Raw genomic sequence first — 14,794 nt, 5'->3', positions numbered from 1 at the left:
GTAGGAGAGCCTTCTTAATTGGAGTGTCATTTTGTTAGGGGATTCTTGCAAGACCAAGACAAAAGAATGGACAAAGATCAAAGACCATGCACTCTAGTTCATCTAGATCTGCAAAAAAAAATTATTTCTTAACAATGAGGATATTGACATGGTTCCACAAGTAAAAAGGCACAAAAACCAAATAGGAACTAACAATTTTTAGATTCTAACTTCTAGTTTTCAAGTTTGGGTTCTAACAAGAAAGATTGGAGTCAAGCAATTTAAGTAAATCAAGGAACAACCATCAATCAATGACCTGGCAATTAAAGAGGAGACCAAAAAAAAATCAAGGGTATCACAAGTCCCAAGCGGTCGGACCCATACAAATAACAACCACCATTATAAGGTACGAACTACTCAAATGCCCAAAAAGTAAATTGGTTGTTGAAGCCCAAGCTTAACATTATTACCATTCAAAGTTAAATATTCCAAAACAGAGGTCCCTCCACCCCAAGCCTTTGAGGGCTTTCAAGGTGCTAAGATCAAAGGCTCGATTTATGTCTCACTAGGTGAATGATTAGGCCTTGTTCCAATAGAGCTTATGCTTGGTTCAGACTTAGCTTTTTGTAAAGTAATTGTGTTTTTTCTGAAGATGTACAATTTTAATAGATGTGCATCATGCACACAAGATTGTCTTGACATTAGAAACAAGATCTAGCGTATGTGGGTGATATAAGCTCCTTTTTGTTCTTCAATAAAACATAAACATAACTTGTCCCAAGGGCTTGTATGGTCTATACAAAACACTTTCGTACCATGGCACCATACATTTACCTTTTGCAAAGCACATTGTTGCTAACTACATGTACTTTCTCCTTTGCACAATCAAAAAACCATATACAAGAACTTGTGCTCAGCGCACCACCACCTGTCTACCTAAGATCCTTATCCACTTCTTGACAAAAGCTTTTGTTGAAGGGGTTACTGATGCACTTAATTGTCTTTAATGATGTTTTTTCTCTTGTGGATTTCAAGATAAAAACATAATAGTGACTTTATCGTATAGCTGTTTGAGCAGTAAGCAACAATGTTTCTGTCGGCAGCTCACTGCTTACCTTAGAATCCAATGGCAAAAGGTCGCCTCTGCTTTGATTCTTGTAAACAATAGCTACTCTAGATGACGTTTTAAGCAGACGATCTCAGGACAAATGGTAAGCATATTGATCATATAGATAACTTTAGTTTTTCAGAGCAAATGACCCAGCTTTTAACGTGTCTATAACCCCCACGATAATTGAGAAAACAGTCTGGAACATTATCTTACGAGTTTAAAACCCAGACAATGCATAGCCGTAATTCCTTTACCTCTGGTTCAAACTGACCCAGAGAAAAATAGACATCCTCAAAGTAGTTGTGCACCAAGATAAAACTGACAAATTAATGAGTAAACTGTACTTTTGGAATTCTAACTGAGGAGACCCAAGCCCAAGATGCGGAAAATTGAAAACATGCAGTGTATGTTGGTCTCTGTAGATGTACACAATTATGCTGGAATCAAATACTTTAAGACCAAACTGGATGGCGTACCCAGGTAAAACTATGCTTACCCTAGGATAAGTCTGACTTAGACCAGAAATCAACAGCAGCCATGTACTGTGAACTCCTACCAAAAGAGACCCAGAAGTTCAGGAACTTTTCCTCTCTACCATTCAATCTTAACAGTACAATTTTAAATGTTTTCCATTCAATCTTAACACTACAATTTTTCAGACATATTAAGCTTACCAAAAGCGACCAATTGTTGCAGCACCAAAACCCTTGGAGTAGGTTGAAGAGTAATGATTTCTTTCACATCAACACACTTCTCAAATTCTGAGATTCCAAAAATGTGTTTTGGGTCAAAAGATAGCAATCAAACGTTCGCATGTTAATTTTACCAGATCCTAGACACTCAGTTGCAATTGAAGAACTCAAAATACATTCACGTAAATTTCATTTTCTAGCCCTTGCCAAAACAAGCCTACTTGTTAAAGTTTTTGATCATGATTGCTTCAATAACAAATTATATGCCTCTTAAGATTTTTGCTCCAATAACACCTAATGCAATTATAGAAGGGAGAAAAGATACTTATTGCTTCCCCTGCACCCAACAAGCAATTCATAACTTCAGCCCAATCAAACATGCCCTAATTTCATGCCAATCTGTAACAGTGTACAAAACACCAGCTGAACCTTCCCAACGTTTTTGCCCTTTAGAGAGAGAATTTTCCTTCTCGCAAATCCCTTTGTAAAGAGGTACCAAGGTCACTCCAAAAGCTTGTGCAATCTTTCTTAGAGTTGAATTTGAACCAATGACGATACCCAAGTCTGATTTCAGTAGGCACAGAAGATCAGTAGCACTATCTCCAACGTAGACAGTGACCACTTCTCTCCTTTGGCTCTCTTCTAAACCTGTACATATATCTTCAAACAGTCTCTCCTTGTCGAAAGGAGTTTCAACTCTTCGAACAATGTCTCCTGAGGTGATGCAAACTCTTAGACTGAGCTCGTTAGAGTGGACAATTACTGGTGGTACACCTCCTGTGCAAAACCTAAAACAGTTAAAACTCTGTTTTGAATGGAATCTATTACTCTTTTCAGTAATGCAATTAAAACGGCCATCTTAGTTTAACAGTTCACATGATGAAAGCTTTCTAATCCAGCAATTTGTTCTTGTCTAGAAAAACAAGAAAAGTAATGCAATTTCAATAGCACAGAACAGTACAAGTGAAATGAAAATTAGAATAAACATTATTGAGAGCACAAAGTTGAAGATTGCACATCTCTTAGGTAAACAACCAATGCATTCACAGAGCAATGTCTACGGCTATCGTATTATATACATAGACTCTCTCTGTGCAAAAGATACCGACCTTCTGTATAAGCCACTTCTTCTAGACACTACACTTTATTGTATGTAACGAGAAGTTAGAACAAGGTACAATAAAAGGTGAAATGTGTACCGCTGAATAAGGCACCCTCAATAAATGTTTTACTCCAGCATACTGAAATAATGTGTGTCTTCACATTAGGATCCAAAGAAACTTCTTTGAAAAAATCAGCACACCCTTCATGTAGCAGCATTTCACCACCAGCTTTTCTTACTTCTCCGGTATCCAACCCATGAAGCACACCTGCTTCCACAACTTTGCAATTTGACTGTACCTCAAATTGTGACAATTGCTTCAGAATCGCCTTTAGCCCATCATGGTCATAACCAGTGTGAGAACCTTCTGTTGATCAGAATACACAGTTAGTAGCTCCACATATTTACATACATAGAACTACCTATTTACATTCATTTTTTTGTAAAATGAGCTAGGTGCCCACAATATCTCTCCAAAAAAACCTACATGGAAGTTTGGGAAAAGGATAAAAGACAAAGTCAAAGTAAACTGAAACACTTATTTTGCAAAAAGATTCCTAGCTTCTTTCTTAATGATGTCTTGAATTTGAGTATCCACAGTATCTTCTGTCAAACAAAGACAAGATAAGATAAGAATGTGAAAAGATGACAATATGAGAACAAAGAATATTCATGGGTTTAACATTATCACATTAACACGTTCACATGTAAAGCACCATGTAACTGAGGTACTTTGAGAGTAATTCAAGTCCTTTCTTTCTATGCCCAACTACCATTCAAGCAATGGAGAAGGAGCAGATCCCAATGACATCCCCCACTATGCGCGCATCCTAGATAACATCTATGGATAACAATTCCTCATCCACTTGAGAAGTTCCCATAACATGTGACCATCCTTAAGTTCTTGCATCAATAAGAGCCAAAGCATCCAGGTATTGGGTTTCTACGTACATATGGATGTTCAGTTTGTAAATAAGTGCTTTTGGAAGGAATGGCAACATTTAATTGATGGTGAACCCTTGGAGAATTCTTGTCGACCATGAATCTGCGGCCAATATGAAGAAGAACTTGAAATATCATACAAAACTCTCCAAGAATTACTAGTGAACTTAATGTCCTTGTCGGTTGGGAACACCACAATGAACAAACACATGCTTAATATATAATGAAACAGCTTGTAAATCCTGCGTGATATAAAATGAGTCTGTTACCTGAATGTGTCAATTATAGTTCAAATCATGCCATGTCGATATTGGTTCCACAAAAATCCTATGTGTTGACTATAGAGCACTCAACAAACTTACAGTAACCTATGCGCCGCATCGAGTATATCTTGGAAAGACTCAACGGTGCAAAGTACTTATAAAAAATCGACCTCAAGAGTGGCTACCACCAAGTCCGGATTTTTGAAGCTGATATTCCAAAGACGGCTTTCCGGACAGAGCTAGCTCATAACGAGTTCATAGTCATGCCATTTGGTCTGAAGAATGCACCACCCACCACCTTCAACAAGATGATATCTCGGGTATTTACAGATTATATTGGAAAGTGCATGTTCATTTTTCTAGATGATATCCTTATCTTTCCCGCTATGGCAGAGCAGCATATTCAGGATGTGCGAAGTGCCCCTACAGATTTTGCGCGATAATGAGCTTTACCTCAACGTAAAAAAAAGTGAGTTTGGGCTGCTGGAAATCCAATATCTGGGCTACATCATTAGTGCTCAAGGTATTCGACTAGATCCGGAGAAGATTCAAGCTATAGCCAATTGGGATGTCCCCACAAGAACTCAAGAGATCCAGTCCTTTGTGGGTTTATGTCAAGCATACAGCTCGCATATGGATGGGTTCTCAACGTACACAGCCCCTCTTACAGATTTATTAAAGGGGGTAAAGACACACAGACAAAAGATTCAAGTTACTGGCAAAGCTTTGCAATTAATCAACAAATATAGAGCAAGACCTACTGCCTCCCCCTTACTTTGGAACAAGTGGATGCTTTTGGATGTACTATCATTGGCTCTAAATGCAATTGTAAATACTCTAGATGGGAAGTAAGAGCCACCATCTAGAAGGGGCAGATTTGACCCCATGTTACGTTGCTCTCTCCTTGATCCCTCTGTTTATGTTTTCCTTTGTTCTTTGAATCACGATTTTATGGGCTCATAAATTTGTAATCTCCATTTTTCGTAACATAGTCTGTAGCTAAAATTAGCCCTCAACACACAAGAGATCTCCATCAATCTTCCTAGCCTGCAATAGAGCAATTGTTTCAAACCTAAGTGTGATTTTACAGTTCATCCCTCCTAGATACAAGGTATATACCTTTGTAAGACTAGAATATATCCAATCGTAGAAATTCAGATTGTTGTTGTTCTAAAGTCCAAAATTCTACAAGAAAATAAAAGAGAAAACGAAAGAAAAGAAAAATGAGGTAACCAAAACTTTTTTGAAAAACAAAAGGTAGGCATACTTAGCAAGAAGAGCAACGCTTATGTCATGACCAAGCATAAGCAGCTATACTAGGTTTCTAAAGACCCACGGAGTGTCTGTGTGTTTTGGGGGGCGGGGGGAGGGGGGGGGGGGGGGAGAGAGAAAGAGAGCAGCCTGCAACTTTTACAATCTCTTCCTAGAGCAGTAAGGGACCAAGCTGCTTGGCTTCGATTTCTCTCCAATTGTTAGGGCAGTCACACCCCTTATACTCCTTTGCCATCTACTCACCATGAGCATAGCCAATTAATACGATCAATCTTCTAACCAACCACTACCCGTCAATCTCTCATTAACCTTCACATTCACCAAATGACTGTTTGGCAGGTTGATTCTCATCCTAAACAACCGATTCGAGAGTCACAATCCATGCCCTGTTGCTGGTCTAAAACAAACCCCACAAGATTGTCTAGGCTTAAGACGTGGTCACCGCCAATTACATGTGCGAAAGCACAGAATCTGGGACTGTCTCGATGGTATGCGATATCTGTGGAACCATTCAAAGAGACCACAGAGCTTCGAGTTCTTCTAGAGCTAGAGTTCAACTCATCTTTCCTTTGGCTTTGAGGAGCACCACGGACCTAAAGGAATCTTCATATATGATAGGGAGATTCTTCAGTCCTTCAAGAAGGAGATTGCAGACCATCTACCACTCCTGTGCAAGCAAATGTAAAATTGTCCAAGGGCATGTCAACACAGACAAACATCTCCAAGAACATTCCCAAACTCATTCTCTAAAGACACAACATATAGTGCAGTTTCAATCTCATGATAGTCTCACACAAAGTTGAAAACCATTGACTCCATCAAGCATAGCAGGGACTAGCTAATATGGCATCCTCAGTGCCCACCGATGTCATCAGCAACCCAACAGTGGGTGTAGACCATAGTATAAACATATGCTCTCACACAAACACCATTTATACAAAGGCCTTCATGTCAGCACTCCAGAGGTGAAGAGCAGACTCAACCATGACAAAGGCTAGCACTAAAAGTCCACACTCTCTTCCATTCAAGCTACAACTGCTTGTGGAGACTATACGATTTCATTTTAGCCTCTCCTGAAAGCCCAGCTAAGCAAAAAATCCTTAGACAATTTAGCTAGTAGCTCAACGCAAAATCAGGAAGCCTCAACAAAAACTTCACAAGGTGAAATTGCATGTCCTAGGTACAACACCATGCCCACTTGCATCTGTCCTTAAATGTGTGCAAGGCAGCTATTGATTTGACCACTACTATCTACACAACCCAAGCAAACCCTTATACCTACTCCCCTTGCACCAAAGCCATCATTACGGCCCTGATAAAGTTTGAATACACTAAATAGAGTGGACTCTATCGCTAGAGACATAGAAATGACAAAAGCTTGAGCTATGGTGATCAAATCTAAGATTCTAATGGACACGGGCCACATTATATTCTAATGGGTTTCATATTGCCAGCTTCAACACCATAAGGCCCCTCTATCATCAGGATACACATAAGAGCATGCTAAAGAAATACAGCAACCTGTGTGGCATGGGAGAATTGCACTTAAAAGACTGTTGTATTGTTCCATGTAAGACTTCTCCAGCCTGTCCCATGTCCTCCTTAGCTCTATGGAAGGTCTGCAAGAACTGCTTGCCGAATCTGCATCTTCTAGTTCCTTGTTGACAGCTGCCTTTATTGAAAGATCAGCTAGAGCAGGACAGGAATCAGCAATACTGCAAGTCAAATCAAAGTCGGACACCAAAAGGTAGCAAATGTCAGAGCCTTTCTGCTTTTGGAAAAAGGGGATGAGTGCAGACTGACAGTAAGGCTGAGCAGAAAAGAACTCCAATTCCAATATCAAAGCTTGACGGTATAGACTTTCCAGATGTTGAATATCCTCATCATCTAAGAATCCTGCTATACTCTCAAGCAATTTCTCGATTTGCAAAGTCGATGCCTGCATCATCATGAAACCTTGTCTTAGATGTCCTTTCAAGCCATCATGCTTTGCATACGCTATCCACTTACAAACATTTTTTTGACGTAATTTGGAATCAGGGCTACACACGTTCAATAGACTAAGATTCTATATGCAGTACTGAGGTCTTCTGGCCAAAAGGTTTATGTTCTTTAAAAGCCGTTACACTCCACCTTTGGCAGGGTTAGCGATACTGTTAAATTCACGACGTGTGATTTTCGTAAGTACTTGTGCCAAGAAGCAGCCTCATTCGGTGCCAATGCAAGGAGGAAAAGCACATAAGTACAGTCGTTTCACAGCAATAAAACCAATCCCAACCACCATGAGAGTTAAGCCAAGGCGTACAGCGTACCTCAAAAGCTTCGGATGAATACGTGTCGATCCACTTATGATAGGGAGAGTCATGCCAGTTCTGCCCTAAGCTCTTTACAATTTCCTGCCCCAAAAATGCATAGAGCCTCATGCAAGGTATCATGGCCCCAATAGTGAAAGCGCCAACCTTTCTTTTCTGCAACAACTGCTCTATACCACTAGATTCATTCGTTGATTCTATTTTCCCTGCTGCCGTTGCTAAAAGAAAATCTGTGTACTTCACTGTGGCGCTGTTAGGGTCGCATTCCTTGGTGAGATCAACCCCCGAAGCCTGCATATGTAACTTAATTCAGCCTCTGCTTTCAATCGACACAAGAAGCTGAACAATGGATGCTTTGAAACTCCTATCACCAGGCAATATTGGTTTTTGGGGATAGATTGGTCTGAGACTTGGTAGAAGTATAGAATGCTACACGAAAGAATGGTTATTCCTTAAATCATTGTGTGAATATCCTTGCATAGTCACTTGCATAGTCAGACAGATATCGAACTAATTGTGCGGCATGGAAGTGTCTCCAAGAAAATGCAGAGCGAAACCAGAAACACGACCTGAGCAAACGAAAAGTGATGGTTGAGCTCCTCATTAACGGCCTCTTGGAGCTGGCTGATGGAAAGTTTAGCAGCTTCGTCATCAATGTTGTCACGTGCAAGGCCATATCTGCAGGGACAAGAAGCAACGATGATGTCGATTAAAATTCTGGGAAAGGGAGGGAGGATGAGAGGGGGGGAGAGGTGCGAAGGACTGACGCGGTGGAGAAAGCTTGTAAGAAGAAAGTATCCTGGGCAATGTAATGTCGATAGGAGTCGATTTTGAGAGTGCCGGCTGCCAAGGAAACGACGAAGGGATGGTAGAGGGCGAGCATGGAGTGAGAGCGGCTGCTGCGCCATAGACGAGCTGCGAGGCCATGGGAGGGAGGGAGATCCATGGAAGCCAAGGAGACAACAGAGCTATGGAGATGCTGGAGCTTTGGGAGAGACCACCGTGGCTTATTAGCAAAGAAAGCTTTAGACCCAACCAGCTTTTGTAGTCCCACATACAACAAGGACTTCATCACTCATTTGATCCCCTTCAATCAATTCATCCGGCACAAGATATATATACATTTCCTCATATCCGCCTATCGCCTTTTCTATTTTCTGCATTTTTGCATCTCCTTTTCTCGCTCGTCCAGTTGCGTTGTTGCACGAACAAGGGCGCATGTGCCTTGTTAAAGCATGTTCCTGCCCTCCCTGCCAGCACTCGGCGATGCTATTGGCGCCAATGGTGGCGGCTACAGATGTCCTGCGAAGGTTTTCACATTCCCCGTGTTTACATCCACATGACATGGCTTCAAATTGGCAGCCGAATCCATCGGCTCGAAAGGTTTTCAAGGTTGGGACCCCCAAATGCTTCGTTGCACGTCTCCAACATGGCGGTGCAATGCTGAGCGTTTGCACCGACGACTAGTGGGAACTACCTGGTGGGCGACCAATGGGAACTACTTGGTGGGCGACCTACTTAGTGGGCATTTGCATGGGTGACTAGTGGGAACTACTTGGCACTTGCAAATCCTGGCATTCCTACTCAACTAGTGAGAACAAGTCAAAATCCACACCCCCCCAACACTATCCCATGATGTATTGGTAAGTGGGACACTTCCTCAAATCTTAAACAAGTCAAGAGGCCTGCACGGGCAAATTGAAAGGTGAGCAGAAGAAGAAGAAGAAGAAGAGAGAGAGAGAGAGAGAAGTGAGAAGAAGAAGTAGCAAAAAAAGAAGAGAGAGAAAGAGAAAGGGGGAGAAAATGATGGGGCCATAAATGAAAATTTAGCTTCAAGCTGAGAGAGAGAGAGAGACAGAGAGAGAGAGACGGGGGGGGGGGGAAGAGAATGATGGGGCCATAAATGGAAATTTAGCTTCTTAAAGAAACGCCATCGATTAGGTGAATGCCTAGGGGCACACCAAAACTTACAATTGCAACCCATTCCGCCATGTCTCATGCTACTACAAGTTTCGTATTTTCAACTTTTTGAATTGACATTTTCAGCTGTGCGAGTAACGCATGGTCACTTCTAGTATTCGGGCACTAACTTTGAAGGGGGCAGATCCCTCTAAAGTGAGGCCCAATTGAACAGCTCAAGTTTGATATAAGCTAGCCACAAACTTTTTCATGTGCAAAGTCTAGAAATCGGTTATCACCCTAACACTGGTGACCTTTAACAATGTTGAATGGCTCTTATAAAACCATGGCCAAGACTATGGCAATGCGCATCCGGTCTATTATGGCTTGCGGACCACCAGTATGGGTTTATTCATGGTCGCAATATTCACGAGGCTATGTTGAACATGATGCTAGTATAGACTATGCCCGTGCATCTAACCAACAGATCGCTCTTCTCAATCTAGATCTTGAGAAAGCCTATGGTCGAATCAGCTGGAATTTTGTGCTCAAGGTGATGCAACAATTAGGATTTGAGCATGGCTTTTGCAACACGGTGGCTACCTTGCTCACTAATGTTACGGCGATTGTCTCCATAAATGGACATCATTATGATAAGTTCCCGGGGGCAGTGCTCGATAAGGCAAGGTTGTCCTTTAGGACCTCTACTTGTTGCGCTAGTCACTGAGCCCGGCCCTCCTTCGGCAAGTTGATCTACATTTAACACGGTGTTCGCTTCAGGGATTGAGGATCACAGGTTGCTTCACAATTTTTTGCTGATGACAATTCGTTACTATTGTTTGCTAATTAACATAAGGTTGAGAAATTTCTTTTTAACTTCTCAGAGTTTGCTGCCCTGTCTGATTTAAAAATTAATTCCACCAAGAGTACTTCTATATCTTGGCTTGGGAGATACACTAGAATGGCTAACTGCGTATGGCTATGCTGAAATACCTAAGGGTACTATTTTTCGTTATCTTAGGTGCATGAGTGATGATGCAACATCGGATGGATTGGAGTATGCAGCAAAAGATTCGTGCCAAATTTCATAAGTGGTGCAAGAAAAGGCTCTCCTTTTTGGGACGAGCATGATTCTCAAGCACATTTTGATTCCATCTATTGTATATGTTGCCAGTGTGCTTCCATTCCCTCGATAGTATTTTGCTAAGATAGACAAGTTAGCACAGGAGTTTCTGTGGCACAAACAATGGCATTCATTCTCTGTTACTACCTCAAGGCATAATGGTAGCTTTGGGCTTGAGCACTTGAAAAGAAAATGCATTAGTCAAAGTTGCAAATGGATTATGAGATTGCATTCTCATCAGCCATGGGCTATTATTGCTTGACACTTGATGGAGGCAGCTGGAGTGCTAGGTATTTCTCACAATATCTTATGGCAAGAGGTACTTTTGTCCCCCTTTGTTGTTAAAATGCGACAATCTAAAATCCTATCAAAGTTGTTTGCTTTATGGCGCTCTAGATTGAAGGATTGTGATTGGAAAGGTGCACATAGATTTGCCATTGCAGATAGCTCACTTGGGCTTAATATATGGGTTAGTCGCTAGCCTTATACTAATCATGTAGCACCCATTCAACTCCATCTAGGGATGGCCCGTCGCCTCGATACTCGCGGATTGGTGAGATGGATTGATTTGTGGGATCACCAAAGATGCAAATGGATGGATTGCAATCGCATTGCTGCCCGGTTTCACTTGACAACGCGGGAGCATATCTTTGTTCAATCTACTCTGGCGAGCATTGCTCCTACATGGCCAACAAGTGTGGTTTATAGGCTAGCTAGGGATCTAAGTGACTAGGTCACTTCCCTGGGTAAACATCTTTGACGGCTTCACCTACAGGGATTTTAGGATTGTATGCCCTCTGATATGCCTCTAGGCCTTCACAATATATGGTGGAAATATGCTCCTATGGATTCAATTGATGTCTCGGCAATAAGGTTGCGTAGAGTATGGTCGGCCACTCCTTCCCACAAATGCAATTTTATGCTATGGCGAGTTCTAATTTGCAAATTGCCGACTAACGATAAGCTATGCAAATGGAAAGATATGTCTCTACCAGTCTGTCCTCTTTGCCATGTCTGTATGGAATATTCTCACTTTCATCTTTTCTGGAGCTATCTTATCCCTAAGGCTATATGGATAAAAATTCACAGCTGGTTTACCACTGCACAAACCTGCGTTCCTTTTGAATGGAAAGTTGCCTTGCTTGTGATAAAAGCACCATGACAAACTATCAAGCGAAGGTGTGGAGTCTTCTTCATGCAGTCTTGCTTCAATACATTTGTCAAACTCGTAATAACTTAATTTTTCGACAGCAAAGACTATCTTTGGACTTGTATCCAAAGGTGCAAGAGCAATCTTTAGAAGTCCTTAGATATTTCTCATGTAAGAATTTTGACTTGAAGGTTGCGTACAAAGCGTTGAAAGATGCTACTTGAGCTTTGACTGTATTTCTCTTATCTCTTTTTAATAATATCAATCCTTTCTTCTCTGCAAAAAAAAAAGACAACAATGATCAATCCTTTCTTTTTAAAAATATCAATCCTTTCTTCTTTGCAAAAAAAAAGACAACAATGATCAAGGGTAGTTAGTCTCTAACACCACAACTTCAAGAGAGGTTTTTTTTTTTTTGGGCCTACTCTTGTAAGGGGATCTCTTAGTAACGAAGCGGGGAGGCACTCAAAGCAAATAAAAATCGCTTTTCATCTTTACGATAGGTAGACTATGGGGAATTTTGGGTTTCTTGGCCTCTCCTTGAGCCACGTGTCCTAATAGAAGCCTTGGATTTAATATTGATATGAAGGCCTACAACACTTGATGAAAAGTTCTTGATGGAAAGCAAAAGCACTTTTGAAGGCCTCTAAATCTATATAAGCATTCTGATCCATCTTATAGATTGATCAAGAAGGTTGTAGTGCTCAGATTGCTTGTTGGCAGATCTATACGTCATTCATTGTATTTTGCAGACTTCAACTCTCTGGATCGTCTGCCTGATGTTGGCTATCTTCGTGCACCCAACTAGTCTTCTCCTTTGTAGTCGCGTATATCATGTTATCGTGTACCTTGGTCCTTGGATATACACTCTATGGATGATCTTCATGAAAAGAATCTGTTGCTCATGTTATAGTCGTTCATGAAAAGAATATGTTGCTCATGTTGACGCCATGCATGCTACCATGGTAGGAGTCATAGTCTGGATGCAATCACTCTCGGTTAGGAACCTCCTTTTCTTTAATCTTATAAAAGTGCAACTATTGAGTTAAAAGATGGACGTTTGTCTCGGTACCCACCTTTCGCTTCTCGACAAAGAAGGTCAGGCTTAGAATTGAGCATCAATCTGCACGTGTTAACGTACCTAATTGCTCGAGGATTTTAGGTGCAAAAATAAAAGGCAAGAGGAATGTCATCGTGGAAGAAGGTAGGGATTTCCCCCACACAAACTTCTGGCCAAAGAGCATGCCAGACCTAGGGCTCCAACTCAATATGTAATACGTTACTACCCTCGTCCAAAATCTAGGATATGGGGGGACAAGGTCCATATATAATATGCATGGATTTCCTTTTAAATTTTCAAATATGCAAGGGAAAAATATGAAAATTTCATGTCCCCCTCCCACAAAATATAAGGTATATACCTTGAAAAATATGCAAGATTTTAAGATTTGTGCATATTTTTCATAATATGTGAGGCCCAACAAGGGGGGTCTTTTGGATGAGGGTGTTAAATTCATCTCATACTCAAGATTTTGATAGGTTTTCTTACTAAAGGGAGTTGGCGCCCTAGGATGCTAGAGCTCATAAAGCACGTTCTCAGTCTACAAGGGCCAAGACAAGACTCGGAAGGGTAGGGATTTGAGCCATGTGCATAATGCAGTGTGGAGGCAGACATTGAATTTTATCGAGACCCTTCAATGAATTTCACAGATTCCCTTGGTGCTGGCATCATTAGCTTTGCTGAGTTAGTTGCATTTGAGAGGCAATTATCTTAGCGATTCCAAAGGAGTTGTTCTTGTGTCGAAAGCTTCTCACGATGGATTTGAGTATGAATGAGCTCATCGACTCTATTCCGATCGAGTTGGTGAGGTTGCCAATCTCATTTGGCACCGAACCAATTGACGACAAACAACATACCTCCTCAGCTGCTGGGAGTTATCTTTCAACCTCCTTTCTAAGCCAATGCCTACGACGGGAAGCTTTCATAGACATGAATGCGACCTCAATTAAAGGCAATCCTGGGCTGTTTATCATTGGAAGCTCGTCTCCACCTTGCAGTAGTGTCCATGATGGTTCCTCAAAGCACCATAGACTGGTTTTACTGATAGTAGCCGAAGTGTTGATTCTGGTGGGTGTTGCATTGGGATTAATTGGCTTTCGCAACTTATATTCGAAGCTCTAGCAAGAAGAGTCGAGTCGTAATGGCTTGGCGAAACTAAAATCTCAAAAGGGTTCGGGGCGAGGTACCAAAGACTAGGATCTACTTCTGTTTAAGTCAATTGTTTGGCCCACAATAGACGAGGTGCTCAGGAAGTAAACATCATGGATTATCAGTATGAATCCAGAATTTTTGCAAACTATGATCAGTGTCGTAATCTTATGCACCAACAACAGGACAATTATCATCCCATGACCATCACATCATGCACATGACCCGAATTAAACACTACAGATCTAGAATCGGGAGCAAGTTTGAGGTCGCAATTCCTCCGCACGTAGCTGACAGTCTAGATTGACAATGTGGAGAAACATTGTTCAGGCTGCGATGCTGAAATGAGAAGACTTGAGGAATTCTCGACTCTGGACATGTGATCCAAGAACTCGAGAGTGTGGTGCTGCTCATAAGCTGATTGGTGGGCTTGATCCTTCTTCACAGGATCAGTAGAAGACGTGCTACTTTAGATGGCAAGGTAGAACCATCAGGCGACAGGGAGGAAATTGGTGCGTGTGTTCGTACCTCATGACAACAAACGTCATGCGCCTTCATCGTAAGCATGGGCCGCTTTTTTAGCAATGTCGAAGGTGCCCAACCACAAGTAGATCTTTTGAGTAGTGTCTTTGATCTCGACCACCCACCTGCCTGAGGGTCTCTGCCACCCTCTCTCTCCAACATTACTCACATTGAGACATCGCTTCGGAGGTAGAGACAGGATTTCCATGGCAAATGAT

General features: G+C 41.5%; 1 protein-coding gene across 3 annotated transcripts; it reads right to left on the bottom strand.

The window, feature by feature from the left end:
• Nucleotides 1-1,889: 1,889 nt before the first annotated feature.
• LOC147896812 (heme oxygenase-like, multi-helical) lies at nt 1,890-8,807 on the bottom strand. Of its 3 annotated transcripts, none has more exons than XM_087381130.1 (7): nt 8,441-8,807; nt 8,243-8,351; nt 7,674-7,964; nt 7,165-7,300; nt 6,883-7,050; nt 2,982-3,251; nt 1,890-2,559 (listed from the first exon to the last, which is right to left on the bottom strand). In XM_087381130.1, exons 1-7 carry the CDS (start codon nt 8,743-8,745, stop codon nt 2,138-2,140), a joined length of 1,701 nt encoding a protein of 566 aa, XP_087237256.1. In that variant the 5' UTR covers nt 8,746-8,807; the 3' UTR covers nt 1,890-2,137. The 3 variants fall into 3 exon arrangements, with proteins under 3 accessions (XP_087237256.1, XP_087237257.1, XP_087237255.1); XM_087381131.1 differs by having other exon boundaries at nt 6,883-7,029; XM_087381129.1 differs by having other exon boundaries at nt 1,891-2,559; nt 6,883-7,300; nt 8,441-8,805.
• Nucleotides 8,808-14,794: the final 5,987 nt, after the last annotated feature.

The sequence above is a fragment of the Dipteris shenzhenensis genome, chromosome 11, assembly GCF_047967505.1.
Source record: "Dipteris shenzhenensis isolate YYH24624 ecotype China chromosome 11, Dip_SZ_1.0, whole genome shotgun sequence".
NCBI classification, from domain to species: domain Eukaryota; kingdom Viridiplantae; phylum Streptophyta; class Polypodiopsida; order Gleicheniales; family Dipteridaceae; genus Dipteris; species Dipteris shenzhenensis.
Note: the sequence above shows the minus strand (reverse complement) of the source record. Positions and strands in the feature narration are given on the sequence as shown.